At 55.0% G+C, this 25989-nt stretch overlaps 11 protein-coding genes across 11 annotated transcripts; 7 read left to right on the forward strand and 4 right to left on the reverse strand.

Moving 5' to 3' along the window:
* Window positions 1-113: 113 nt before the first annotated feature.
* BGZ61DRAFT_576407 (uncharacterized protein) lies at window positions 114-1624 on the forward strand (the record flags this gene model as incomplete). The annotated part of the gene is made up of 4 exons (XM_046256220.1): window positions 114-643; window positions 697-942; window positions 1017-1309; window positions 1515-1624. Exons 1-4 carry the CDS (start codon window positions 381-383, stop codon window positions 1622-1624), a joined length of 912 nt encoding a protein of 303 aa, XP_046105708.1. The 5' UTR covers window positions 114-380.
* A 656-nt stretch (window positions 1625-2280) lies between these two features.
* Window positions 2281-3923, reverse strand: BGZ61DRAFT_531939 (uncharacterized protein; the record flags this gene model as incomplete). The annotated part of the gene is made up of 3 exons (XM_046253795.1): window positions 2281-3210; window positions 3264-3801; window positions 3862-3923. 3 exons carry the CDS (start codon window positions 3921-3923, stop codon window positions 2281-2283), a joined length of 1530 nt encoding a protein of 509 aa, XP_046105709.1.
* Window positions 3924-4692: 769 nt separating this feature from the next.
* On the reverse strand, window positions 4693-6558 carry BGZ61DRAFT_349989 (Lecithin:cholesterol acyltransferase-domain-containing protein; the record flags this gene model as incomplete). Its single annotated transcript, XM_046240190.1, has 1 exon — window positions 4693-6558. The coding sequence occupies one exon, from the start codon at window positions 6556-6558 to the stop codon at window positions 4693-4695; it is 1866 nt and encodes a 621-aa protein (XP_046105710.1).
* A 1303-nt stretch (window positions 6559-7861) lies between these two features.
* BGZ61DRAFT_477421 (acyl-CoA N-acyltransferase) lies at window positions 7862-8478 on the forward strand (the record flags this gene model as incomplete). Its single annotated transcript, XM_046248892.1, has 2 exons — window positions 7862-8041; window positions 8098-8478. The coding sequence occupies 2 exons, from the start codon at window positions 7862-7864 to the stop codon at window positions 8476-8478; spliced, it is 561 nt and encodes a 186-aa protein (XP_046105711.1).
* Window positions 8479-9068: 590 nt separating this feature from the next.
* On the reverse strand, window positions 9069-10437 carry BGZ61DRAFT_227679 (uncharacterized protein). Its single transcript, XM_046238184.1, has 4 exons — window positions 10364-10437; window positions 9778-10307; window positions 9477-9729; window positions 9069-9428 (listed from the first exon to the last, which is right to left on the reverse strand). Exons 1-4 carry the CDS (start codon window positions 10392-10394, stop codon window positions 9340-9342), a joined length of 903 nt encoding a protein of 300 aa, XP_046105712.1. The 5' UTR covers window positions 10395-10437; the 3' UTR covers window positions 9069-9339.
* A 585-nt stretch (window positions 10438-11022) lies between these two features.
* On the forward strand, window positions 11023-12536 carry BGZ61DRAFT_517393 (uncharacterized protein). Its single transcript, XM_046252333.1, has 2 exons — window positions 11023-11350; window positions 11415-12536. The coding sequence occupies exons 1-2, from the start codon at window positions 11112-11114 to the stop codon at window positions 12397-12399; spliced, it is 1224 nt and encodes a 407-aa protein (XP_046105713.1). The 5' UTR covers window positions 11023-11111; the 3' UTR covers window positions 12400-12536.
* Window positions 12537-13109: 573 nt separating this feature from the next.
* Window positions 13110-17881, forward strand: BGZ61DRAFT_505814 (armadillo-type protein; the record flags this gene model as incomplete). The annotated part of the gene is made up of 11 exons (XM_046251846.1): window positions 13110-14375; window positions 14434-14622; window positions 14673-15138; window positions 15191-15306; window positions 15355-15426; window positions 15482-15706; window positions 15761-15864; window positions 15916-16174; window positions 16231-16373; window positions 16427-17031; window positions 17061-17881. The coding sequence occupies exons 1-11, from the start codon at window positions 13503-13505 to the stop codon at window positions 17879-17881; spliced, it is 3873 nt and encodes a 1290-aa protein (XP_046105714.1). The 5' UTR covers window positions 13110-13502.
* An 830-nt stretch (window positions 17882-18711) lies between these two features.
* Window positions 18712-19319, forward strand: BGZ61DRAFT_477425 (uncharacterized protein; the record flags this gene model as incomplete). The annotated part of the gene is made up of 3 exons (XM_046248893.1): window positions 18712-18863; window positions 18978-19107; window positions 19137-19319. The coding sequence occupies 3 exons, from the start codon at window positions 18712-18714 to the stop codon at window positions 19317-19319; spliced, it is 465 nt and encodes a 154-aa protein (XP_046105715.1).
* A 662-nt stretch (window positions 19320-19981) lies between these two features.
* BGZ61DRAFT_227763 (uncharacterized protein) lies at window positions 19982-20567 on the forward strand. The gene has a single exon (XM_046238185.1). It carries the CDS (start codon window positions 20039-20041, stop codon window positions 20330-20332), a length of 294 nt encoding a protein of 97 aa, XP_046105716.1. The 5' UTR covers window positions 19982-20038; the 3' UTR covers window positions 20333-20567.
* A 1135-nt stretch (window positions 20568-21702) lies between these two features.
* BGZ61DRAFT_350476 (uncharacterized protein) lies at window positions 21703-23770 on the forward strand (the record flags this gene model as incomplete). Its single annotated transcript, XM_046240235.1, has 4 exons — window positions 21703-21762; window positions 21855-22556; window positions 22615-23382; window positions 23489-23770. The coding sequence occupies 4 exons, from the start codon at window positions 21703-21705 to the stop codon at window positions 23768-23770; spliced, it is 1812 nt and encodes a 603-aa protein (XP_046105717.1).
* Window positions 23771-24637: 867 nt separating this feature from the next.
* BGZ61DRAFT_531946 (uncharacterized protein) lies at window positions 24638-25154 on the reverse strand (the record flags this gene model as incomplete). The annotated part of the gene is made up of 3 exons (XM_046253796.1): window positions 24638-24653; window positions 24792-25052; window positions 25138-25154. The coding sequence occupies 3 exons, from the start codon at window positions 25152-25154 to the stop codon at window positions 24638-24640; spliced, it is 294 nt and encodes a 97-aa protein (XP_046105718.1).
* Window positions 25155-25989: the final 835 nt, after the last annotated feature.

Genomic DNA, 25989 nt, shown 5'->3' on the forward strand with positions numbered 1-25989 from the left:
CGAAGGTGGCGCTATATGCCTCCCGCTGGCAACTAGCGAGCGAGTGGGAGGGAAAGGAGGGCTCCGTCAGAGTCGGCGAGGAAGACGTATGGATGGATGGCGTCGTGAATGGAGGAGGGAGAGGAAGGAGGGGGGGAAGGGCGTGTGGTAGTTGGATGGGCGAGATGTGCGCAACCAAGATTCAGTGGAAGGTAAACTTCCAGGTGACGGGCGGATGGTGTTGACGCAATGGGCGCACACGCACTACGGACCTACGTAGTTGGCACACGGGTGGTCTCCCTGAGGAACAGCGCTAGGAGGCCGAGTCGTGGAGGGGAACCCACTGTACTCCACTGCGAGGCTAGTACGAAAGCCCCTAGAGGCACTCTGCTAGGCGAGGTATGGCAGGGCGCTGCTGCGTTGGGGATATGTTAGGTTTGGGCCGAGACAAAGGCAGCTTCGAGGAGGGCACCTTGTCGGCTGGTGTGCTTCGCGCAATACTCCGTAGCTCAGCTGGCGATGGGAGCAATGGGCATCGTCTCCACCGCGGGCTGGGGCCGGGGTCGTGCGGACGACGGGCAACGGAGATGGACGGCGGGATGACGCCAGTGCCACAGGATGGACGGCAGGAGGCGGCAGCAGTTCGAGGGAAGATCCAGCGGGGGTGAGTTGGTCTAGCGTTTGCTTATTGAGCAAATCAGAGCAGAACAAGAACAGAGCAGAGCTGAACCAAGGGACCGTCCGCGAAATGTCAGATGGCGGAACGAGGAAAGAAACAGGCCAGCAACGATGGCGAAAAAAGGATGATGCAGCTCTGCCAGCAATATTGCACATGAAAACCAGAAAGTTCATCCAGTCGGCCGTCCATCACCCATCGGTTCTACAACCACCCGGTGCCATGGCCGCCAAGCGTCCCAGCACTTACACCCGAATGGCTGATCACCACCCAAGTCCGACAGGACGGTACCTGCAGGTACCTCGATCTGCTTCAAGCCTCTCCAACCCGCCCTCTATCAGGCACAAACGACCCATTGCAGCACGCATCGTGGGGGACTCCAACCGCAAGACACAAGTCCCGCCACGTACCCTTCCCCATCCCCAGGCCGCGAACTTGCAGCTGGTTGCAGCCCAGTTTTCCCCACCACATCCATTCCCACCGATGACGTCGACGGACGCCACTACTACGTCCCGCTCCAAGGTTCCAACAACTCGGCGCTTCTCGCACCCGTGCTGCTGGTGATGCCTTCATCTGTCGCTGCGAGCGCGACCTTCGTCATCCCGCGACAGCTCTGCTCCGCCACGATCCTCACCGGGGTCCGGCAGTCCCCTTGTGAGCGCCGGCGTTCAGGGCCTCGGCATCTCCGCCTCCAGATCTGCGCGCTGGCTTGTTTAGTGTTTTGGTCCGACCGTCCGACCGTCCGACCCTCTTTCGTGCAGGGATGCTGCCGCAGTTGCCAACTGTCTGTCTGTCTGTCTGTCTGTCTGTCTGAAGACTCCAATTCATCCCTGCTAATCCTAGTACTTACATTACCCAGCGTCATTCACCTCGATCGCCATGTCCATTTTAGTGCGTGCAGCTCAAAGCACCATCTGCTCATCTAAGGAGCCCGATCCGGCTGGGAGTGCTCCGAGTCGCGGAACTTGATGTTTGATGCCCAGGGGCTACCGACATCCTGTAACCGCCGAGTGACGTTGTGACTTCATCAATATGTTTTTTTTAAACCTCACGTCTTAGATCCGATGAAATTCGGCCACGTCTGGTTCAATGCACAACACATGCCATAAATCCATGTTTTCATTGCATCCACTCCAAGAGTTGGTTACCTTCCTTCAAACCGTGCTAACTCCCCGAAACATGACATGGTCCAAGTCGCCTGAACCTGTGAACTGAGGCGATGCCTGTGTCACCACGCACCACGCTGTCTCTCAGCTGTGATGCCATCGTCACATGCCGTCGAACATCGTAAATGTACGTTTTCCCCCCTCTCACGGGAAATCTATACATGGCCATACTGTGAATACGTGATACTCGACAAGAGTGATGAGGCCTCCCGTCGATCTGCAATCTCCCAAACGACCCTGAACGCCTGTCCCATGCTCTGTGCCCAACGAAAGCTCCACAACGCCGTCGTGAAACCAGATCTCCTTAGCGCCATGACGATGTTGTTTTAGCACTATATGTAGATCTCATGGCTTGCCTGTCGTTTGAATGACCACGCCTTATTGCTACACTAATCTGCAAATGCTCGCGTTTTCCCGCTGCGGGTATCGGACAATCATTGCGGGGATAAGATTCCCGGTTCATGCTTCTTGTTCTGAAACCGTATCAATGGTGGGTTCTGCTGGAGGGCGTTCAGCCGTTCTCATCCTCCCAAACCGTCTTGGCGGTGGTGCCTTGGGGGGTGTCTTCTTGGCGCCTCCGTTGACGTGCACCTTCCCTGGCTGAGAGAATGGGATTCCGTGCCGGTGCTTGGGAACTGCAGGGAGAGGCTTCTTGGCCCTGACGGTCATGGTCACTCCCCCTTCTGAAGTTTCGGTATCGTCGCCGTCCGGCACCGCTTCTCCGGCCCGGCTCGGCGTTTGCACTCCTGGTTTTTCCATCACGGCCGCGACGTCTCCGACGCTGATGCTACTCGAGCTCTCGGAGTGCGACAGACTGATGCCCAGGAACTTGCGCGCCACCTCGGCCTCGCCCGCTCCGGGGCTGCCATGGTCTACTTCCTCCACCCACTTCACCTTGGCCACCCGCTCGACCAGGCGCAGCGTCGTCTCGTCGGCGGGTGCAAAATGCGCATTGTGCGAGCCTCGTAGGATATTCAACACCCGGTGAATCTCATCTTGTCTGTAGTATGGCGGCTGGCTGAGCTGCGTGTGTGCCAGCAATGGGTATAGCACGCGCAGGTAGGTGTGTCTGAGGGACATCTTCTCATCGGGGAGATCCATTAAATTGCGGATGATGACATCTTGAAGCACCCTCAGGTCATTCGTGTAGAAATATTCGTATGTAGCCCTGTTTGTGAAGAGCAAGTATAGCAGCTTGAGGATGAGAAGCTGTAGTGACGTCTCAGTCTCCCGGTTTAGCAGTAGTATGATATTCTCGCCAAACGTCCGAAACGACGGTCCATGGAGGCTGAGGCACTTGACAATTCTGTTTGTTAGGGGTGAGTTGGGAGACGCCGGGTCGCCGGCGGGTTCAGTCGATGCGAGCATGTACTGCTCGTTCAGAACAAGCTGTTCGCATGGTTAGCATTGGCCGCACGCCAACGACGCGGCGAGACGCTTACCAATACTCTAATTGTTGGATAGTGATATGGGTCATCCTCGTCGGACACTTCTTCGATGAGCCGGAACAGGTACGAGACGAAAGCGTCATTCACCTGCACCAGGTCCTCCATTCGCAGTCGCTCAATACGCGACATCTCGTACATGAGGTGCAACAGGTGGCGGTGCAAGCGTGGGTCAACATGCTGGCGGCCATTGATCAGCTCAAGCAGTCGGGGGAAGCAAGCCTCGTTGACCATGCGGGGAAACGTGGTCTCATCCTGACAACCATCCAGCAGCAAGAAGCAGGTGATGGCGTGCAGCGGCCCCGTCTCGTCCTCCTGGAGCAGGCTGTATATGATTTGCGTACGGATGTATTCCTTGTTAGCACAGAAGAGGTTGCCGGCGAGGAGCATGTGGGCGCAGGCGGCAGTGTCATCGTGGGAGTCGGAGAAGTGGTCGCGGAGCTGCGTGGCGAGGTCGAGCCAGGAGCGGAGGGCGTCGTCGATCGTCTCGTGGCTGTCGCATTTGGTCGAGACGCATCGGTCGAGATCTGCCGGTCTGTCGTGTCAGTCCTCACAGACTTGTCACGTTGTGCGACTGCATCATCGCTGAACCAACCCACCAGCCCAGAGCCGTTCCTCCTCCTCAGGCGAGAGGGCAGCGTCGTGGAAATCCGCCATGGTGCTCGGTGCAGTATGTGCGCGGCCGCGACAGCATCGGGTCTTGGCCGGCCTCGACGAAAGATGCTCTAGAGGTGGTCGAGGAGATGACGGGCCGGCTGACAATGGTTGGCAGAGGCAGAGGTCATCTCCAACATGGAGCAGGAGTTGGGAAGTGAGAGAGTGGGTTGCAAGTTGCAAGTTGCCGGTGGAGTGGTGGAGTGAGTGGCGGGGTCGAGATTGTGGTCGACTTGCTTTGGAGTGGGCGCGCCGTCGTGCCGTCACTTCATCCGGTGGCGGGTTTGACATGGGCTTGGCATGACCACCACCACCAACACGAAGACGACAGGACACTGCAAGCGGCTAGCGAGCTGAAACCAAAGAAACCAGACAGTAATATATCCCACACAGCTTGTAGGGAGCAGTGGAATTTTTTAGCAAACCACCGCAAATCACAGCGCGAGACGGCCACATGTTTGGGGCTGCGGGGGTTCCATGTAAGTCATGGGCCGGGTCATCCATCATCCATCATCCATTATCATCCCAACTGCGCCCAAGACAACCCCGCCAATCAAGCAATCGGGTAAATACACAAAGCCAGAACCTAGTCTTCGAGGACTCTCTCCTATTCTATCTCTGCTTTCAACGCAGGCGAGGGTATCGCGCCAGAAACCACAAATCCTAGCCCTCTCTTGATGCGCAGTCCCTAACGCCAAAATCCGTTTCCCAGCAAGCCCAGTCCAATACACCCGAACAAGCCTCCGAGGAGGACCACACTCTAAGAACTCTCCTATTCCTCGTCGTAAATCTTGACCTTGTCTGCGTATTCATTGATGTTGCTGATCACGTGGTCCATGATGGTGTCGCCCTTGCCGGCCGCTACCATGAGCAGCAGCTCGTTCAGGTTGTGCCGGCCTAGGATGTCAACGTGATCAGCCGTTCGAGGTCCTCCACGCGGGTTGAACCTATCGGGTTCATGGGGCATCTCTACAACTGTCACTTTGAGCCCGGCCGGGTTGTATCGCTTCATATGCCAACCGCGATTGCACATGTAGCCGGTGCTAATGAGATTCACAGTACCGTCACCCTCACCCATGATGACGCCATGGTCGACTTCTCCCGCGACGTAGCCTGTGTCGATGGTGATGTTGAGGGTGGTCAACGCCGGCTGGTCGGGCGCGCGGTAGTAGTACGCCCGCTCAGTTGGCTTGCCAACCCCATAGAAGCAGAAGATCTTTAGGCTCGGTGCCAAGGGAAGTCTAGTCTCGAGAGGGTTGATCCATTTCCTAGGGTCTTTCCTATTGGCCTCGACCTCTGCCACAGTGTGCGCGACGCCGCGGGAGTAGCTGCCCTTGAGCATGTCTTGGTACCAATCCTCAGTAGTGTTGAATAGGTACTCCATTGAAGAATCGACAGTCAAGTTGCGATCGGGCGTGGTCCAGTTCGCACCGGCCCTGAAATTCAACAGGGACCCGTAGGAGAAGTTCTGGCCTGGCAGATCATCCGGCGCCCAATTCAAATCACCCCAGACAGCATTCCCTCCGATGGGAAGCATCGACGAGATTCCAGGCATAGCGCGGAAGATCTCCGCTCTCTCTTCCTTGCCCAGGAACTTTTCGAGTCCGTAAATGGCAAATGGGTTGAGCTGAGCAGTATCCCGCATCTCGCCAGACAGAAGGGCCGTTAAACCCTTGACAGCGCCGAGCATGCAACCGCTAATGTTGATCCAGGAGTCGATATGACGCTCGACCCAATCGTGTCCACCACGGCCGCCGCGCTCAGATTCTACCCACTGGAGGAAGTAGTAGAGGACCTGGCTACCCATGCTGTGTGATGCCAAGACCGCTTTCTTGCCCCCAGTGGAGACGCCGGTTTCGATGTATGACTTGAGCCTGCTAAAGTACTGGTCTCGGACCTCGAGGTTTGAATAGGACAGTCGCCAGTCGTAAGAGGCTGTGTACGAGTTGGTTGGGTCGTAGCCGATGGATGCCAAGTTTTCAAAGATTTTGTTCCAAATCCAGTATCCTGTCACGAAAAAGTCGGTCGCATCGAAGCCCTGGGCAGCCCTCAGCTTAACCAAAGGAGGATCTAGGCCGGTCCGCTTGTCAAGCATAACATGCTTCTTCCATACATCCTTATCCATGACCAGGGCCCTCATCATGGTCCAGCTTCCCCAAAGTCGCTTTCTGAAGTATGCTCGGGAGATATTAGCGGTCCCCCACGATTCAAGACCGGTCGAGATGACACCGGGGACCATGATCATAGGGTGGTGTGCCTCGAGCCCCTCGGCGCGGGCCTTGGTTCCGACGGAGAACGACTCATAAGCGTCCGAAACCTCTCGTTCGCCTTGGATCAGATCGCGCATATCTTTGACCAGACCGGCGGGCAAGACATCCAGGAGGGTCTCGACGGAAAGATCGGAAAACTCGGGGAGGCCGATCAAGTCGTTGCTTGAGGCGAAGAAGCCGGCGGCAATCAAGCCGAAGAGAATACCGAGAAGGAATATGAAGGTGTTCCGGCGTTTCCGGGTCTTATGCGGATGCTCGACCACATGGACGGTGGTTGATTGCGTGGCTGGGTTGTCGTCGACATCGATCTCTTCGGTCTCGACGGTCTTGGTCTCAGGGACATTGCGGCGTCGGATCGTGCTCGCCATGGTGTAAGATTGGAGCGGCGGGCCTCTTGGGGGGCGCGGGAGGCCTTGAGGAGCGATGGGGGAGCAAATCGAGGGAAGCCGGAATGTTGAGAAGGACCAAGATTTAAGGGAGCTGGCCGATCACAAGCGACAAATGCCGTCGAGGTTGAGCAAGCAGCTAGGACCACCTATGACGCTGATGCGCGAAAGAGAAAAACGGGTCCCGCAGACGCCGGCCTGGCGGGACTACGGGAAATGTAACAGCGAATAGTCGGAGTTTCGGGATTCAGAGCTCAGGCCGGACAGCAGGCGCAGGAGAGCGCGGGAAAGCGGGTTTCTGTGGTTGAGATGTCGGCTTCTTCCAAGACCCGAAGTGCCGGAGCCTCAATGGCGTGGCATGAGGGCAGGCTTTGCGACGCCGCGCAGCAATCTCACTGTTGGTCGCGCTCGCACGTTTATTTTTTGCGCCAGAGACATGCTGCCCGTGCCTGATAGGCAGGGCGTCTGACGTCAACGGCGAGAACTGGCTCGTGCAGCTTGGAGCTTGGCTGCGGATGCCGCGCCTGGTGTCCAGGGCTGGCGTCCAGGGATCCGTCAATGCCGCCATGGTCGCATCACATGTCCAGCGCTGCTTGGGAGGGATGTAACCCTGAACAGAGTCGACTTGTCCAGGCCTTGGCTCAGCCGCCCGCTGAACGACAGCCCTAGGCAGCCCTGAGCAAGCCACCACAGGGCGCTGTCTGTTAATTGGCTGTGGAACTGGAGTGACTCGAGGTGACTCGTGGGACTCGTGCTGGCTGTGAGCTGCCCCCACTACAACCTCCCCCACCAAGTCACCACCTCCCCCTCTATAATCGCGCCCGCACGCCGCAATCGCTGCTAACCCCGCCTGCGCCGGCCACTGAGCGCATCTCCCTGCGCGGCGTGCCACTTCAACTTTAGGCTGCGGGCTCGTCCGCCCACCACCCGGCGACTTGTCCGTACTGTCGGCTTGCATGAGGAATCGCCACCACATCAGTCATACCGGTTACCAACACCAACACCACCAACGCATCAATCCTCAGTACATCTCCTCGACTTCTCCTCCCGTATTCCAACTTCAGGTCCATTAGTGCTCTATACTACAGTCGACTCCGCAACTCGTTTCCTCTACTGGTCTGGCCCGTCTGTCTCACCACTTATCTTTCTCAGTGCAAGCTGCAGACGTAAACGGAGCTCTGAGATCCACTTCTGCCCCAACCTCAAAAAGACCAACACCTCCAGCCAAAGACCCTCACTGTGCAGCCCTATCAAACCGCAACCCCCAGGGAGAATCCAACCCGGCATGGACATAACCAAAATCGACGACCTACCCGGCGAGTTGCGCTACGTCCAGTATGAGCATGCCCTCGAGGCCGACTATCTCCCTGCCATCCGCACCCTAATCGCAAAGGACTTGAGCGAGCCATATAGCATCTATGTCTACCGCTACTTTCTGTGCCAATGGGCCCATCTCTGCTTCATGGTTCGTTCCCGTTGGGCTTGGAATCTCGCATCATGCCTCTCACTCACCCGCCCCAGGCCCTGAACCCAGCAGACTCCTCCCTTATCGGCGTCATTATCTGCAAGTTGGAAGTCCATGCATCGCACTCCAATCCTACCCGCCGGGGTTACATAGCCATGCTGGCTGTCGCGTCCTCTTTCCGCGGACATGGCATTGCCACCGCTCTCGTCAAGAAGGCCCTCGATGCCATGACAAAACGCAATGCTGACGAGATTGTCCTCGAGACGGAGGAGACCAACATCCCTGCTATGCGCCTGTATGAGCGCCTCGGCTTCGTCCGCTCCAAGAAGTTGCACCGTTACTACCTCAACGGAAACAGCGCCTACCGATTGGTTCTGCCTCTCAAAGTCCCTGACATTGACGCCGATCCGGACTCGTTTGACGGGCACGTGGTTTAGGTTCGGCGCAGTTGCGGTTTTTTACACCACAAGGGCCTTGGCCCTGGCGAATTTTGGTTACCTATGGGATCTGGGTCTGGTTATGGGTTTTAACGGCTGGTATTACGGAAGGACGAGCGTGGAGCATTTATGGATGTTGATCAGGGAGCGATATGTCGGCTGTGGAACAACTATATTGGCGTTGGCGTTGATATGTCATGTTTTTATGTTTTACCAACTTCCTCAGGTATTCTTTTATAAGAGGTATACCGAGACCGGCGATGGCAAGCAGATGGTGTCATTTCATGGCCTATTTTATGGCATTGCCAAAGGATTCGGAAGAGGGGTGGTCATGATCACCACTTTGCTCGTAGGTGAATTGTTGAAGTATGCCCAGAAAACACGACACATAATGTCATGCACCGACTCGTCCTTATTCGAGCTCGTAATTCTTGCCCTACCACGGCGTTCCCAAAAGCCCTACTCACCATAAGAGGAATAATATCCCTCAACAGCAACCGAACGAAGCGCAAAATGTTATCCCAACGCTTATCTGACAATGGCTCTGCAACGATGGAAGACAAAGAGGTTAAACTTAACCTGAAAAAAAGGGATTATAATGTAGTTCTATTAAGGTTGCCCGACTTCTTAGGGTTCATGTACTTCATAGCTTTCTCGTCCTACTAGTGCGAAGATCAATTCAGCTGTCGCTACAGTCACGACAGAGATATGTTTTCAAATCATCCCATTTGCTCACGGATACATGTCCGGGTATTCTTAGATATCGTACGTCTCGCAACACTCTCTGCTCTCTCTCTGATTGGCTTCCTATTCACTGTTTTGTTCAACCGCCACGAATACCTATTGCGCCCCATCTCATCTTCACTGTCCAAAGATACCAATAGAATTGTATATGGATGCTTTCAACCCCCAAGGATTGCCAGAAGCTACCCCAAGATATGTAAATATATCTGAACTGTCAGTCAAGTCGGGCTACCTTATGGCTGTGGCTCACTTACCTGGCTTGTAATAGATGGGCCGTCCCCGGGCCTCAACCAGCTTGAGCTCTCGAAGCTTCTGGAGAACTCGAGCTACATCAGCTTTGTCCTTGAAGTCGCTTGTATACACGCAGATGAGGCGATCCTTTCTCGGATCTTCGAGAACTGGCCTTGGCAAGACCTTGGCAGCGATTCCCAGCTCGTTTTTGGCCGTGGCTTTGGCTACGATTTCCCATACATCATTGACCTCGGCGGGAGTACAGAAGAGCATCCACTGATACGGTCAGTTGAATGACAGGGCCTTGCTAGTGTGCAAACATACCTTGCCGGCCTTGACTCTCCCTGCATGTGCAAGACTCAATATATCCTCGACGGCCCTTTTCCTCTCCTTGGCGATCTCTCGGTTCTGTGTAGATTCCGCCTTCGGAGCCTTTCTCATGCCCTCAGTGAAGCTAGTGACGAGCGAAAGCCGCTCCATCCCCCCGTCGATGACAAGCTTAGTCCTACTGCCCTCCTCTTCGGGTGCCTCATCCTCGTTACCTTTGCTGGCCTGACTCTCAGCCAGGGCTTTCTCCACTCGCGAAATGAACGGGTTGCATATGAAAATCCAGGGCGTGTTCTCGGTCTGGTCCGTGGTCTTGGGAGGGAGGCGATGGAGAAATGCATCCACCGTCTCGGTGGTCTGCCATGCGTAGGGAACTCCTGCATATGGATTGTGAAGATGGGACATGTCGACAACGACGCTCTTATGGGGAAGTGGTCGGCCTGGAGTTTCAAGGTGCTGGATAATCCAGGCTTCTGCATCGAAATCATTGACGCGGCGATGTAGTCCGAGAACGGTCTCGTCGTCACCTGCGTGGAGGTTAGCTTGCTACTCTTCGATGTTTCTTGCGTTTGAGAAGTGCTACCATAGAAATCAGAGTCGTCTGATAGCTCCATCTTGATGATATCGAGGGGCCTCAGAGTAGTCTACAACCACGTATTCGAGACAAGGACCAGCCGGAGTCGGCACCTTTACCTAGCCTGAACGTGCCAAGGCTACCTTGCCAAGGTGGGTGCTCGTCGCAGTAACAATAGCTGATGTGCTGCTGGGGCGAGGGGGAGAGGGAGAGAGGGAGAGAGATGATTAGGTCAATTTCGCCGATAACTTTTGAAGTTGAAGTTGCTCAGGCCTTGCTCAGGTCTTGCTCAGGGGATTGTCACGTTCTGGGGCCTTCGAGGCTCCGGCCAGGCCGTAGAGGAGGACGACACTAGAAATGACAGAAGCAAGTTCGGCGCTTGTTGTTGCAGGGGCCATATCTCGAGCGGGCAAACCAACCACCAGCGGCCCCGGGAACTCGAAAGGAATAAATCAAAGGCTGAGTTTGTCAAACATGAACCCTGCCGTAGCCTGATTTGAACCTGGTTTAAAATCCACGCCGTTCTTCTGCTGTGAATCACTCGGTCGCGTCTCCCGGATCGCGTCCGGGGTCGTTTAGCTCTGTACCCCGGCAGACGGCAAGCCACCCGACCCGTTTGCCCCGCCGCACGCACTGCCGTCACCTGTCAATAGGCCGCTGTACCGCTACTTGGCTTCCCTCCCAACCCAAAAAAAAACCCGTCACAAAAATTGACATATCAGAAGCGCCTGGGCGTAAATGAAACACCCTAAGAAAGATGGCTTCACAAAATGTTGTGTCTTCCAAGGTCTCGCTGACTTTGGACCTTCCGCCAAGCTGCATTCAGTTCTGTCCCGCGCATCCTGAACTGTTTGTCGTGGGCACGTACAATCTCGAACGAGACCAGACGGCGGGGCAAACAGATGCTGGTGACGGCGAGGAGGGAGATGACTCGACAAAGACGCCCCAGAACCGCAATGGAAGCCTTCTAGTATACAGGATTGAGGGTACAGAACTGTAAGTTTCCATTTACTCACTAATTTCCAGCCTCAGAACAGCTTGCTCATACATAGCTTCATAGAACCCTGGTGCAAACAGTTTCACAGCCATCAGCCATCTTGGATCTCCGTTTTCATCCCGCTTCGGACAAACATGACATCCTCGCCGTGGTTTCAAGTACCGGGACGCTCGCCGTATTCAAGTTGGACCCAATGGAGGATGCCGCATCTCCACTTAAGCACATTGCGACCAGCAGATGCGACGATATCGACGAAGATGTCTTGTTTTTACAATGCAACTGGCATCCACTGGACGCAAACGTGATAGGAGTCACGACCTCGACGGGCGCGGCGAGGTTGCTGTGTTTAGATGACGAGCATCGAATTACAGATTCCTCGATCGATCTCGGTGTTGCGAATTCACTGGAAGCCTGGTGCATCAATTTCTCACCCACTTCACTAGATGACAGCAAACATGATGCCGAGGTGACAGTGTATTGTGGCGGAGACGACTCGATGCTTCGTTACCAGTCCCTTAGCTTGGGCAGAGCTGATGAGGTGTTATCCTGTGAGAGCCCGTACGCACCCATCACGATCAAGGGCACACATACAGCCGGTGTCACGGCAATACTGCCACTCCCACTCTTCGTGAAGGATAAGGGGAGGGTGGTTGTGACGGGAAGCTACGATGATCACCTACGTGTCTTTATTATCCACGATCTGCACGAATCCTACGGTCTCAAGCGGGTCGAGCTGGTGCTGGAGGAAAATCTCGGGGGCGGCGTGTGGAGGCTGGACCTGGTCAATATCAGCCAGCGGGACGGAGGTCTCAGGATACGGATATTGGCGTCTTGTATGCATGCCGGAGCCCGACTAGTTGACATGGAAGTCCAGAACGAACAAGACTGGACGTGCCGTGTCTTAGCGCAATTTGAGGAGCATCAGAGCATGAATTATGGGAGCGACTATGTCCGTGGCGGGCAGGGGGATGGGTTGCGATGCGTATCGACTAGCTTCTATGATAAGTTGCTATGTGTTTGGGATTATGAGCCCGTGGCGCAAGGATAAAAAGGAAATAGAGGAAGAATATCTACCTATGATTGGGCAACCTGATGGGAGCTGAAGCTCCATGCATCCCTTTGTTTGTCAACTGTTATCTCTGGTGGCTTGATCCCGGGCCAACGAGTGGCTGCCTTAACCTGTTGCGTGGTTAAGTAAGGGCTGTTTGTCAAAGGCCCTCACCGATCAGTCGCTCCAGATGCGTAAATGAGGCTGCGCTGGCTTTGGACCATGGATGCCACGTTGACGTCGGCGGCCGTCTGCTGGATTGACTCATCCGGGCAACCATCATGGCGATCCCGAGTGTCTCTAGAAGCGCCGTAACCAATCGATCGGAGCTTTTTCCCAGCTGGAACCAATTCGGGACCCCTCAAGACCCAGGGCGCGGGGTTCTCTACCGCGCTGGGCGGCTGGTCACCCCAGGGAGCCCACTGAAGCCCACTGGATAAAGCCCCGAGGCCGCTGATCGGGCCACTGATCAATCACCCTGGCCTCAGCCTTGCAGCGCCCCCGTCCACTGAACCACGCCCCAAGACACACGCCCCCCGGTCCCCTGGCCCCCTTGTGCCACAAGTGCCACAGCGCGCTGGGACCACCCCGCGACGAAACTGCCTGGGGCCTTCAGTTGCCGCTTCGGCTCTGCATTGAGGCGCGCCCCGACCTAATTTTTGCCCAGCAGCAGGCGACCCAGCCCAAAACACCTACTCTGCAATCCAGTCCGGCGCCTTCATCGCATCTCGTCAGCTTCCCTTCCTACATTCTTCCACCGCATTTACTGGCCGCACCGCGCAAGGCTTGCTCGCTGCCACTGCTCTCCCGGGTCCCGAGACCAGTGTTGCAGCTTTTTACTTTTTTTCCCCCTTTGGCCTCTGCCTAATCTGTCTCGGGTTTTCTCGCGCCGCCAATTTCCAGCTGCCGGCTACCGTCGTAGGCGTTTCCGTCACCGAGCAAACAACTTCACCGATCCCGTCCCTCCATGGTTTTAGTAGCCGTCGCCGCCGCGTAAATCCACCTCGAGGGCCTGCGTGGATCGAGAGTCCCCTCGCTTCACGCTTCGCTGCCGCTCTTTTTCTCCTCGCAAAGCATCTTCCGACTTCACTACCACGACCATCATGGCCGCTAACGGCAGCTCGGTGCCATCGACCGCCGCAGGCAATGGCGGAGACTCCGAGGTCCTGACCAAGATACACCAGGCGCTCGAAGTCGTCCACAGCCCCTTTTCGACCAACGATGCCCGTCGCCAGGCCCAGGCCTTCCTCGAAGAAGTCAAAGACATCGCCGAAGCCCCGATGCAAGGGTACAACCTCGCCTCCGACAAAGCTCAGTCTCCCGTCGTTCGCCACTACGCCCTCTCCCTCCTCGAGCATGCGATCAGATATCGGTGGAACTCGTACACGCAAGAACAGGCCGATGCCGTGCGGCGTTGGGTCCTGGAGCTCGGCCAGTCCGTCTCCAGGGAAGACCCGTCGTATCTCAGGAACAAGACGGCCCAGCTCTGGGTCGAGGTCGCCAAACGGAGCTGGGGTGCTGAATGGATGGATATGGATGCCATGCTATGCCAATTGTGGCAAATCCCTGACTCGGCCGTTCACAAGGAGCTCGTAATGTTTGTGCTGGAGAATCTATCAGACGAAGTCTTTACTGGCGATGACTCTGTCGTCGCCATGCGAGAAGGAGTCCTTAGTAAGGCCTGCGTCGAGATCTTCACGCCTACCGCTGTACTCGTCGAGGCTTTCCCCCACCGCCAACCCGGCCCGGAAGTGCGACATGGTCATGAGGGATGGCTCAGCCGTTTGTCCGAGTTCCTAAACTACTGCATCAACTCCGCCCCGAAAGACAACGAGGAGGTCAAGTCGTGCACCCTCAAGGGACTTTCCGTCTTCCTCTCCCTCATGCCATGGGCCATTCCCAAAGCGGTATCTGCTGCCCACTGCGTCGACATCATGTGTGCTGGCCTAGCATCTCCTCACATTGCGATCCAGAAGGTATATTGCTGTCCATGGGCTCAAAGATGGAAGATCAGAAGTTAATCGATGTCGATAGGCCTCTCTAGAATCGCTCCATGCTCTCTACTGTCGAACAAACTTTACAGATGACGAGTTCCGAGACTTGGTCGCCCCCATGTACACGCGCACATCTGTCGAGCTTTGCAAGGGGCTGCTTGAGTGGGCTGCAGTTGACCCCGAGGACATCGACGAGGACAAGTATCAGACCCTAAAGAAGCTGTCCGAGGTATGTTCAAAGACTCATCCAGCCTAATCCAGTGCTGACAAATATCATAGATGCTATCCTGTCTTGGTGACTACTTCGATCGCAAGTTCTCCAAGCTACCCGCTGAAGCGGCAAGGGAGGACTTTCTCCAGCTCCTAGTCCAGGTCGTCCAGAGCCAGAGCTTGATGATTTCCATTCCCATCCTCGTCACCTGGACAAGACTTCTCAGCAACCGAACAATTGGTCCTAGCGAGCTTGTCTCGCCCATGATTGGACCCCTGCTGGAGATATGCAGCTCGCGACTGGTACGATACGAGAACCTCCCTGAAGACACTCAGGAACCCACGTTCCTGTTCCTACTCGAGGATACAGATACGATACCGGAACGGCACGCCTTCCTTGGCAACTACCGACGCTACAGCTCGCAAGTCATCGAGGCCATTGTGCAATTGAAGCTTGTGGATGCAGTATCACACATTCTCGGTCGGACAGAAGACATTCTGCAACATCTTTATGACGGACAGGCGCCGCTGGACAGTATGAAGTTCTCCCTTGCAGGAAGAATATTTTGGCTGATGTGATTAAACAGAACAAACTTACTCTAAGCACTCAATGCCGGTCTTGCGGGTCGACTCTCAGTTCACCGTCATTGAGGCAACACTCAAGGGGTATATGAAGTGGAGAAGACACCGCGCTGTAGAATACGTATGTGGAACTAGCCGTATGCAAACAACTCGAGCTAACACCATGCAGGAGCAGCAAAAAGCGGAGTTAGAGGCCAACCTGGAGACCTGGTGTAACAAGCTGTTGGAGATGAGCTTCGAGGTGCGTCGTCTCCATATTTATTGCGAGATAAGCAAGCTGATCGCGTTGTTCGCAGGACCCCATGATCAGGAAACGAACCTTGCAACTCTTGGTCTACTTCTCGACGACAGCCCTCAACAAGAACGCACCCTTTATGCTGAAGGTTCTTGAGCACATTCTGCTGACATGGCCCGCTCTCCAGCCAGAGTATCGAGCCTTTAACGATGCCATTAAGGACTTGCAGGGAGAGAGCATGGTTGAATTGCAGCGACTGGCATCGGAAATGCCAGATCATCTCTTGGTAAGAAGTGTCCCTGTGCGCTTTTCCTACCTCATACTGATATGATGTACTCAGGGCGTATACGACCAAATCGAAAATAGAGTGAATGAGATGATGTCCTCGGGAACACTGGACGAAAAGCGGTCCATTGCATACAAGAGCTTTCTTTTCATCATTATGTGGGTTTCCCAAATTCCCATCAACTAGAACAGTCTACTAACTAGTTCCAGTCATCGAGCAACCAGCGTTGATGCTCAAGCCAAGATCCAGAAACTGCGCGAGTTCATTGATCCTGTCAAGGCGCAGTGGCAAACTGAGAATGTCCGCACTGCTCTTGAGTCGTACTCGAACTTTTGCGAGATGTTGGGGCTAGACAAGGCGCAAGCGTATCTGGCAAACCGACGCGCACACGAGATTCGGGATTGGGGCTCTCACGAGCTTGACGCCGAGGGTCTCGCCCTCCAGGCCGAGCTCGAAGAGCGATTGAAGGTACGGATGGAACGGTGCTTTCAACTAACGATGCCGCGTTTATTGACTTGGTATAGCTTTTGCCCCTACGTTCTACCAAGTCCTTCCTCGCATTTTCTGTCGAGAGACTAGACAAGTCGTCAGACGCGTTCAAGGCCTCGTACGCCCTCTGGCAAGATGGATTCTCTAACATCCTTGCAGACCTTCTAGAGTTTCTGAGGTATGTTATTGCACTGTTTTCGCAATCATTGAATTTGCTAATACATTGCGCAGCTTCGCGCATGCATCGCACAACCCCGATAACTGGGCAGGCCTGCCATCCGAGATGCGGCCTGTGGTCAACCGGGTTCTGAGCGATCGCTTCTGGCAGGCGGGCATTTCCGAAGGGAGCAAGGACGACTTCTACGCTCGCGTTATGGACAAGAAGAACACCGTCGAGGGACTTGCATCGACTATTCGTGGGTCTGTCCGATTCGTGCGTGAAACCGCCTATGCTATTATCTACTGCATGAGCAGGCTGGACATGCAGTTCTACGGCTTCGAGGGTCTTTCTGCACCATTGTCCAAGGCACTCTTTGCCGACTCGATTTGGCTCTCAACGCATCAGCAGAGTAACCTGCTGAATCTGGTCAGATATCTTGTCGATGACTGCCCCGTAGACTACCGGGAACACTTCCTCCCGCAGCTGCTATCATCGTGCTTCCAGCAGATGGATTCCAAGGTGAATGGCGAGTGGGCCAAGATGGAGCAGCAACAGACGATTGCGGCAGAGGGCGAGGCAGGACTAAAGGAGGAGATGAAGGCAGAGAGTATTCTGCGCCAGGTGACGTACACGGCGGTGCTGATGGTGGCAGATTTCCTTGATCCGACCAAGCCTAGTAAGTAGCGAATTGTCCCTCTGCGGAAGTCAGGACTAACAAAGGTGCAGACCCGCCCACGCTCAAGGCGCGAGCATTCCAGGGTGCCCCTGAGGATGCGCCGACGGAGTCATATCCAACCCTGCGACGATTCTGCCTGATTCACCAGGAGGTCGTAGAGCCCCTGCTCGTCTTCTGCACGCACGGAATTCGAATGCGAGATACGCGATGCTGCAGCATGATCCTGCGACTCTTCATCTCACTCGTCCCTGAATTCCACCTCGTTGACGGCCAGGTACCAAAGCCAGCACCTCAGAACCACGAGGCACAGGAGCATAGTGCGCCCGTCGACCACTTTCCGGTGCCCTCGGCGATCTCCTCTGCCATCCGAGAGTTCATCTGCCTTGATGTGCTCCAGGCTTGCATTACGTCGTTCCACGAGCCCTACTTTGTAGAGTTGCAGAAGGAGCTTGCTGCCCTGATTGCCGCCATCATCGTCTACTATAGCCCAATCTCAAACACACCCAGGGATGTGCTATTGTCGCTGCCAAACGTCAACCCCGCCGACTTGGACAGGCTCACGGCCTACATGAGCAAGCCCGGGGCACACACTCGACAACAGCGGGCGCTGGTTCTTGACCTTCTCAAGGACCTCAAAGGCGTCAGCGTGTCGGAGATGGGCAAGTTGCCCAAGAGCAGCGGGTTTGGTGGCTCGGGACGATCCAAGAGGACCAACCGCAGCAAGATGGCCCAGCAGTTCATGAATGAGCACCCGACGTCCGGGCCTGGGGCCACCAGGTCGGGTGGTCTGGGACGCAGGGGAATGACTCCCGAGGCCCTGGAGGGAGTGTCCACTCTGTTTGAGGGATAAGAGGGGGCATCAGTCAGTATTGTAGAGATGGGAGATGGTGAATCAACGTTTGTAATCACAGTCGGCAGCCAATGGGGCCGTGTATTGAGGGAGATCCTAGTTCAGATGGACGATACGGGACACGAGATCCATGCCATAGGCTACGGCTTTAGCTTCTTGCTAGGGAGAGAACAGGGCCAGATGAGAGCTCTGGGGGAGGCGCTGCGAAGGGACCGGGAACCAGGGAAACGGGATGGGTCTTTGGGATGATTAGAGCGAGCATAGGGTATTTTTACTTGGCAAGGAGGTCTTGGCTAAGGATGACGATGTCGTTATACTTGTCAACATGTGTGTGCTTTGCCCGGGGTTTCCAGATTCGTAATTAACTACATGAAAGCTCACGTTTCCTTTTCGTAATGAGGGGGGATGGGATCCCTTCAGCTTGGCGGGCCACATCTTAATTAGCTGCTCATCCGGGCCAGCAAAAGGTTTGCTCGTGATGGGTAAGAGGCAGATCATTACTACGATGCCCATCCTGAAATCCCACTTGGTATTGGCCCTTCTCGGCATGTATTGACAACTTGAATGGTTGGTAGGTATCTATGCATTCCCCCCCCCCCAAACACAGTACAATCCGCAACCGATCAACTAAGCAACACGGCCTCGTAAAATCTTACCCCTCAAATTTAGAAATAGAAAAGCAATTCAATATGATGTACGGGTTGGTGTGTGCTTTAGTTTAATAGTAAATAAAACCTTACCTTTGGGAGAATAAGAACCAAGCTTTCGTGCATTGCACACGCACTGTGCTACGCTGTTCAACTGGTGGATGGTCTCTCTTTTGCCTATTCATGCTGGAACGCCACCCTCGGCACCGAGGCACCTTTCTCCCGCCGCTCTCATCCATCCCCTCACACTGGTACATTGTCTTGTCAGTCTGGAACAGGCCCGGGACATGGGAAGTAATGAGGCACCTGGGCGCACCCAAGTGCATGGGGGAGTGGTTTGTGTGGCGCCATGGGTCTTGATATCTGCAGGACACATTGGTGAATGGCAAGTAAACGAGTTTTTGGTGGAGGATTTGCTCCGTTCTAGTTCTCCTTTGAATGATTTCCAGTTCTAGAGGGGCCATAATTATTAGACGCATGTCTTGGGCTGAGACACAAGCTGCGGGACTGGCGCCGGGACATAGCGCGCGCGCGCGCCAGTGGATGGTCCACGTCTCGGCGCGGCGCGAAGGAGTCTTGGTTAGTGAGGTCAATGAAGCATCATGTAGGTACAGCGCAGTGCAGCGGCGAGTCTTGTCGGATGTGCAGGCATCCGAATGGCCGAGACTGTAAACTGGGCTGTGCAGCTACCCTGGGCCGCGCATCGCATCGTACATGGCCTGCATCGGGGGCCATTATGTCGAGGAACGACCTATATCAGCGGATGGGAAAACAAGAAGCGAGCCATCTGAAACCTTCAACGGTGAAGGCGTTGGCTGTCTGAGACATCAACACACGACCCACCGTCTTCGGTCATCTAAGACCTTCAACGCCCCTAATTACAGCATATCCTCGATGCGACGACGGGCTGACAGGTAGCTGGAAAGATGGATGATTTTAGTCGACACTAGAGCTGGTAGTCTAATGACCCTGCAACGATGGCAATTAGCTTCTCTTTCCTCGCGGAGGAGGGACGGCCATATCGAGCTAAGAGCTGGGAGCCGGCATTCCGGCGTAAGGTGCCCTCTTCTAAACACGCGGATACTACATCGCGGCCGAGGGAAGCGCCTCGCACTGTAGGAGTACCAGGTCTCACGAGTGCCTTGATCTTTGCAAGTTTCGCAACGCAGCACTCGATATGACTTAGCTTGGACCTCGGTCGATGGATCTCGGTGGATGATGCTGCGCACGGAGCAAAAAAGCCGTGTTAATTCCTCTCCAACGAAACGTGGTGCCCGTCTGTCACTCCATCTGTCTGGGACAACTGCTCGACCAAGGCGAGGCGCAGGGCGGCGAGAAGTACCGGTAGTGGGAGGATGATGAGAGCGAGGAAAAGACAGACCATGTAGAAGCGTGGGTATCATGCACACGGCAAGTGCCGTATGCGTACCTATGCATATCTCTGTGGGTCATGGTGCGGCGTGTTGTCGAGCGGAGGAAACATAGTGATAGATGATGCCTCGTCCGCTCCATGTTGCAATTGCAAGCCTTTGTTTCCTCCCTGCTGCTGTCAGCCACGGCACGCAGGGTCTCATTCCGAATCGACATCGCATCTCAATCGGCCGCGAGACCCGCTCCAGGTTGTTTTAGCCGAGAGGCTGGCCCCCTCGATCTCAATGGTGATGCTTCGGCAGTCCGGGCCCCCTTGCTCGGTCTTCAGGATAGTCGCTCAGTCCTCAGGACAGTCGCTCAATGTGTCAAAGAGGGAGTCGGTGCTGGAAGATGGCCCCGACTGCGGTGTGCCCCAAGCCCCTGGCGGCGATGATCCATGCGCCCGCATGTGTATACTATGTCAGAGGAGACAAGGCCAAGGGCAAGGGGCAGATGACATGAGTCGGATGCCGCACGGAGGATCTCGTACAGTCGGAGGTAGTATGGGATCCAACCCCCAGTAAAGATATCTACTACGTAGTAGGCCAGGGTTGCAGGGAATCGTAGGATCGGGTTACTGTCCTCAGGCAAACGAAGGCACAGTGTACGGGAAAGGTGAAACACTGTCTCGAAACCTGCCCCTTCGCCTTGGCTGTCCTCGTCCCAAAACGTCCGTCCGTCTCTCTCTCTCCCCTTCTCCCGCCCCAGTATTCACTCCCATTGCCTACTCGTAGGTACATAATTGCTACGCCGGAGCAACTGCTATCATCTGTAAGCTCGACTAGCACCGGCGCCTTTAACAGCTGTGGCTTGATCGTGCAGCATCACAATCACCTGTGCCTCCTTTTCCTGGTCCATCCCCCTCAATCTGCTGCGACTCCAGTTCCTCCAGAATTCCTCCCGAAACTGCAACGGTCCTCGGCGGCGGGGTCAGAAGCCATCCCGGACATCTGTCTGTCTGATTCCATCAAAAGGAAGCACGTCAATAAAAAGCAAATTGACACCCCGGTACGGATTTTCTTGCAGGTAACCATCATCCAACCCTCCAACCACCAACCACCAACCAACCAAACCAAGCGCTGTGCCGTTCGCTCTCTCCGGTCCTCGCTCGCCTGAGCCTGGCCCCTGGTCCCCTTGTGCTGCCCCATCCTGGGTTCCACCACCACCCGTCGCCTGTTTTGGCTCGTCCGTGTAAGGCAAAGCAAAGCAAACATTGATACTCGCCCACCTTGCGACTCTGCACCGCCCTCATCACCCTCAGCGCGATTCTCAACTTTCATCTCTCATTCTCCTCAGAGCGTACCCATTTGATCTTCTCAACGCTTTACTGCCAAGAAGCACACTCGACAACGCCTTCTACGCTTGACGCTTGGTTTGTCGAGAGTCAACTCAACCCGTGCCCAGTTCACAACCACACCAACCTCCTTGGTTCTACTGCTCCAACAGCGACGATAACAGACGGGACCACAAACCCATCTCGCTTTTTCTCCACTCTTCCACAGTGTCAAGGTCAATCAACGAACTCCTCAAGCCAATTCACGGCTGGCCGTCTCCCTTCGCTGGGTCTCTTCCTCCCCCCCGTATGCAACCTCGCGTCTTCGTGCGCCCACTCTTCACTACGTGTTCGCCTGCTGTCCTCCCCGGATCCCCGGAGGCCGTTAGAAACCCAGTCATCCCTTGGACACTCTTCCCCGCCATCAATTCCCCATCCTAAAAGCACTTTGCTAGTCCTTTCACACTTGGAAGTCCCCCTCTTCCATCATCATGGTATACTGCGGTAAGCCCTCGCGGGGCTGCCAGATGTGCAGAGCCCGAAGGATCAAGGTACGTACATGCTAGATAGTTGCAAATTCCCTCCATCTCTCGGACACAACACTGGGAGAGGCGTGCTTTACAGGAATGCTCACTCCTTTTAGTGCGACGAGACCAAGCCCACTTGCAACCAGTGTGCCAAATCCCGCAGGCAGTGTCCTGGCTACAAGGACGAGTTTGATCTGGTCTTTCGAAATGAAACCCAGGCCACCGAGAGACGAGCTCAAAGGGCCAACAAGAAGGCCCTCGCACAGAAACAGACTAAGGCCGCTGGCACGCAAGACACCAACACTGCCGCTTCTACCAAGCGAGCTCAGGACCAGGCTGTTCTAGCGACCCTCAAGCTCCCGGTCGACCAACAAGCTACCTGCCACTTCATCTCCAATTTTGTACTGCTGCCTCGTTATGACAACACCCGTGGCTATTTGGAGTTTGTTGTTCCGCTGCTCCAAGCAGAGAAACCTGCACCGCATTTTAAGCTCGCCTTTGATGCTTGCGCTATCGCTTCTCTTGGAAACCGAGTAGGCTCTGGACGCGCCTTTGAGGGGCAAGCTCTGGGGCATTACACTAAAGCACTCGCGTCGACTTTCGCCGCCTTGAGAGATCCCGAGATGGCCGTCGCGGATTCCACCCTGGCGGCTATCTTGATGCTGGGTTTGTTCGAAAACATCACTGCTAAACAGTTGGGTACACTAGCTTGGGGATCCCATACCGAGGGCGCCATCCAGCTCGTCAAGGCGAGAGGCAAAGCCCAGTCGCGTACCAAGATGGGCCTGGCCCTGTTCGTGGCTGTTCGAACCCAGATGGTATGTACCCGGCTCTTATAATCCCTCAATCCAAGAGACACACCTAACTCAAGTATAGATCATTCATACTTTGACCTCTGGCAAGGCACCTATCATGGGGGTGGAGTGGTGGATCGGTGACGCTGTCAAGAATCACTATGGTTCTGAGTGTCAGAGACTCAACATCCGCACAGCAGAGCTCAGGTCCGAGGTCAACCGATTGATGACAACGCTTGCCCGAAGCCCCGAAAACATTGAACTGCTGCTCGACATGATCCGACGCTGCCAGACCGTTGATCAACAGCACCTCAACTGGGCACGAGAACTACCCGAATACTTCCGCTTCAAGTCAGTGGCCTGGGAGGACAACGTTCCTAATGGTAATTACGCCCTGGCCGAGGTCTTTCCCGGACGGGTAGATGCGTACCAAGACCTATGGGTCGCTAGTGTTTGGAATATGATGCGGTGCTCGCGCATCATCCTGGCTTCGCTGATTGTGCGCTGCGCCGCTTGGGTCTGCTCCCCGGTCGATTACCGAACGACACCCGAGTATGCGACCTCTGCGAGGACGTGCGTTGATTTGATCACGGACATCATTTCTTCAGTCCCTTATCAACTGGGCTGGTTCTCTAAACGCAGGGAACTCCTCGAAATGGACCACCTCTCAACATTTGGATGCGGAGAAGAAGAAGCGCTCAAGGGCTTGCCGGGGTACTTCCTCACCTGGCCACTCACATGCATCCAGGGGCAAGACTACACCACTGACGCCCAGCGGGCATGGACCAAGGGTCGGCTTCAGTTCATTGGCAACCACCTGGGCATTAGGTATGCCAACATGTTATACCAAGTAAGCGCGATCCCTTTTGGGCAACTTTTCCCCTTGTTCCCGTTTCTTTTTCTTGTCCCTCCTTTCTTTTCTCTCGTTTGAAGTTCAGGGCTAATGCAACGATCAGCTCAATCTTCGGGTTCCTTCGATGCTCATCCGGCGGGATGGCCTGATGGCAAACCCGTACCCAATGGCTCACAACTTCGAGAAGTTGGTGTCCGCAAGATCCGCCCCGCCAAGCGAAGGTTACAATATGAATCCAATCCAACAGAGAGAGGCGATGCAAAAGGCCCAGCTAGACCGAGAGAAGACCGACCTAGTTATCAAAGCGATGGGCTCTTCTGGTCAGCTCGATGAGAAGGCGGTGGCGAGCTGGCTGCATTTACGGAGTGCTGCTATGGGGCCATGAATAATCGGCGCATTTGTGCAAGTTCGAATTGCCAAGAGTATATGATGAAATGGGGATTGATACCCATGCAACCTACCATTGTTGGATTTCACGACTAGTTTGGGAATGAATAGTCTATGTCACCGGGATGGAAATCACTTAATCTTGGGACCTCCGGACATTGGGAGAGATGCTGTTTTTAGACGGCCTGGATGCCACGATGCTCTACGAACCTAATTTCTTTCACGTTATCAACCCATGCAAGTACAAAGGTGCCTTGGAGAATGCGGGACAAATGAGTGAATGATTAAATGCCACAGCGTCTCCGCAGACAGTGACAGAGCATAGAACATAATTTTGTCTCGATATGTATGCTAGAAACCATCAGGCCCAGCCAGACGAGGTACCTGTGGTTACATTTAGAGCTCTGTAGTTTGAAAACTGTCTTTTAGGGCAGTGTATGGCGCAATCAAACCCCTCGTTACGATTGCCATGTCATGCGGCGCATGCTTAAAGTTCCAGGACGAGGCCCTGGTAGTATGTAATTATACGTACGTCATAAACGGTCATGAACAATAATTATCGATAGTGCCAGGCCGTGATACCATCCCAGAAATCATACCGAGACTCACAGCCGGCGCCCAACATCCCAATAATAAGGCCGCTCCCGGTATCCGAGCTGTAGCTCGTGACTCTAGCCCATACGTATATTCCTTGAGTAGCCACGAGCTATTGTTCTCGGTTCCCCTCCCCAGCCGTGGATTGCGAAGGATACCTCGTGCGGTGCATCCATCTTCCAACAGGGGTATAAAATAAGGATCGGATCGCGTCGATCTGGTTCTTCAGGTGGTGCCGCATTGAAGCGGGGGGTTGCGAGAGGATTTTGGCTCACTTGCGCTTCTTGCTGCGAGTATATGTCAGTAACCTGTTGTTTCTTCAAGTCGAGGGCGGCAGGGTAGGTAAGGGTGAGGGGGGCAAGGAGAAAACAATTAGATAGATGGTGCGGAATGGGCGAGGATGGGATGGCGAGCGGGCGGCGAACCTGTCTTTCTGCTTGTCGTCATCAGTTGCGGTGCCGAGATTCCAGGCCTTGACAACCCAACTCTGCGTAGCGTCGACGTAGTTCTCGTTCTTCATCTGCTTGACGCCGACGCGCATGCCGTCCTTGGTGAAGACGACGTTCTTCTTGGCGATGCGCTCGGAGGCGGTCTCCTGGATCTTGGCCGCACTGAGGTAGATCTGGTAACCCACCCAGCCTCCAGCGCCGATGATGGCGAAGAAGATGAGGAGAGGGAGGATCTGGCTGTGGTGAAGGGTCAGTTGGGCTAGCTCTTACGGCCGGGGGACGTTCGAGCGGCGCAGGGGGGGGGGGGGAGGCGGCGGCGCACCTGATAGTTGAGGCCATGCTTGCGAATATGGGAGGATTGCGCACGGGAGGTGGTGATTGTCGCAGTGTCGTTTGTGTCGATCGTAGGGCTCGGACAGATGTGGCGCGTGGAGGATCTCGGAACGGAGCGAGAGAAGGAGGAGGGAATCCAAGGAATGGGGAAACTGGTCGGTTTAAGGAAGAGAAAGTTTAAGACACAAGGAGGACGTACACTTTGTCACGACGGTCAACGCGAAGGAAGAGAATGGAGAGGCGCAACCAGTCACTGGAGGATGAAGGGGGCTTGCATTAGATGGATTTCACTCTGGCTTAATACCTGTCGCAGACGCGTACGGCGCACTGCGACTACAACTGTGTACCTCCAAGGTACTGTACTTTCACGCGGACCCTCTGAGGAGCTGAGGAGCTGAGGTTGGTTCATCCAATGCCCATCGCCCGCCGAAAAATACGCCTTGGAAGGGTCTTCCTCCACTGACTTGCAGGAAGCCCCTCGACCTGGCGGCCGTGTTCAGGTGCTTCGGCGACGCCTTTTAGTGGGAAAGGACCCAGGCTGATACCGACCTGTAACTTAGCGGCCAAGCCGATTTACGGGCCCTGCGAGGGGATTGGCCCGCGGGGAGTGGAAACAGGCCCAGGGTGTGCTGAGGGGATCAATTGCATCGCTGTGCTGAGCCACTACGACCCGCTACGGAGCGATGCGTGGGAGCTGGGGTGGTGCTTGACCGAGATGAAGGGATCGGGTGGTACACACTACGTAGTAGGTAGTATGGATTCTGTGTCTGTGTACACGTAAATAGTAGCATGTGATGGGATGGCACGTATGTCAGTCTAATAAGGAGGGCACTGTATGGTA

Source organism: Ilyonectria robusta, assembly GCF_021365365.1.
Source record: "Ilyonectria robusta strain PMI_751 chromosome Unknown BGZ61scaffold_8, whole genome shotgun sequence".
Taxonomy (NCBI): Eukaryota; Fungi; Ascomycota; class Sordariomycetes; order Hypocreales; family Nectriaceae; genus Ilyonectria; species Ilyonectria robusta.

Coding starts and splice junctions, on each gene's coding strand:
- BGZ61DRAFT_227679 (XM_046238184.1), bottom strand. CDS start 10,394: ATGGAGCTATCAGACGACTCTGATTTCTATG. Junction 9,730..9,777: donor GGAGAGTCAAGGCCGGCAAG/GTATGTTTGCAC, acceptor TGACCGTATCAG/TGGATGCTCTTCTGTACTCC. Junction 9,429..9,476: donor GCCCATCTATTACAAGCCAG/GTAAGTGAGCCA, acceptor CTGACAGTTCAG/ATATATTTACATATCTTGGG.
- BGZ61DRAFT_517393 (XM_046252333.1), top strand. CDS start 11,112: ATGGCTTCACAAAATGTTGTGTCTTCCAAGGTCTCGCTGACTTTGGAC. Junction 11,351..11,414: donor AGGATTGAGGGTACAGAACT/GTAAGTTTCCAT, acceptor ATAGCTTCATAG/AACCCTGGTGCAAACAGTTT.
- BGZ61DRAFT_227763 (XM_046238185.1), top strand. CDS start 20,039: ATGTTGCAATTGCAAGCCTTTGTTTCCTCCCTGCTGCTGTCAGCCACG.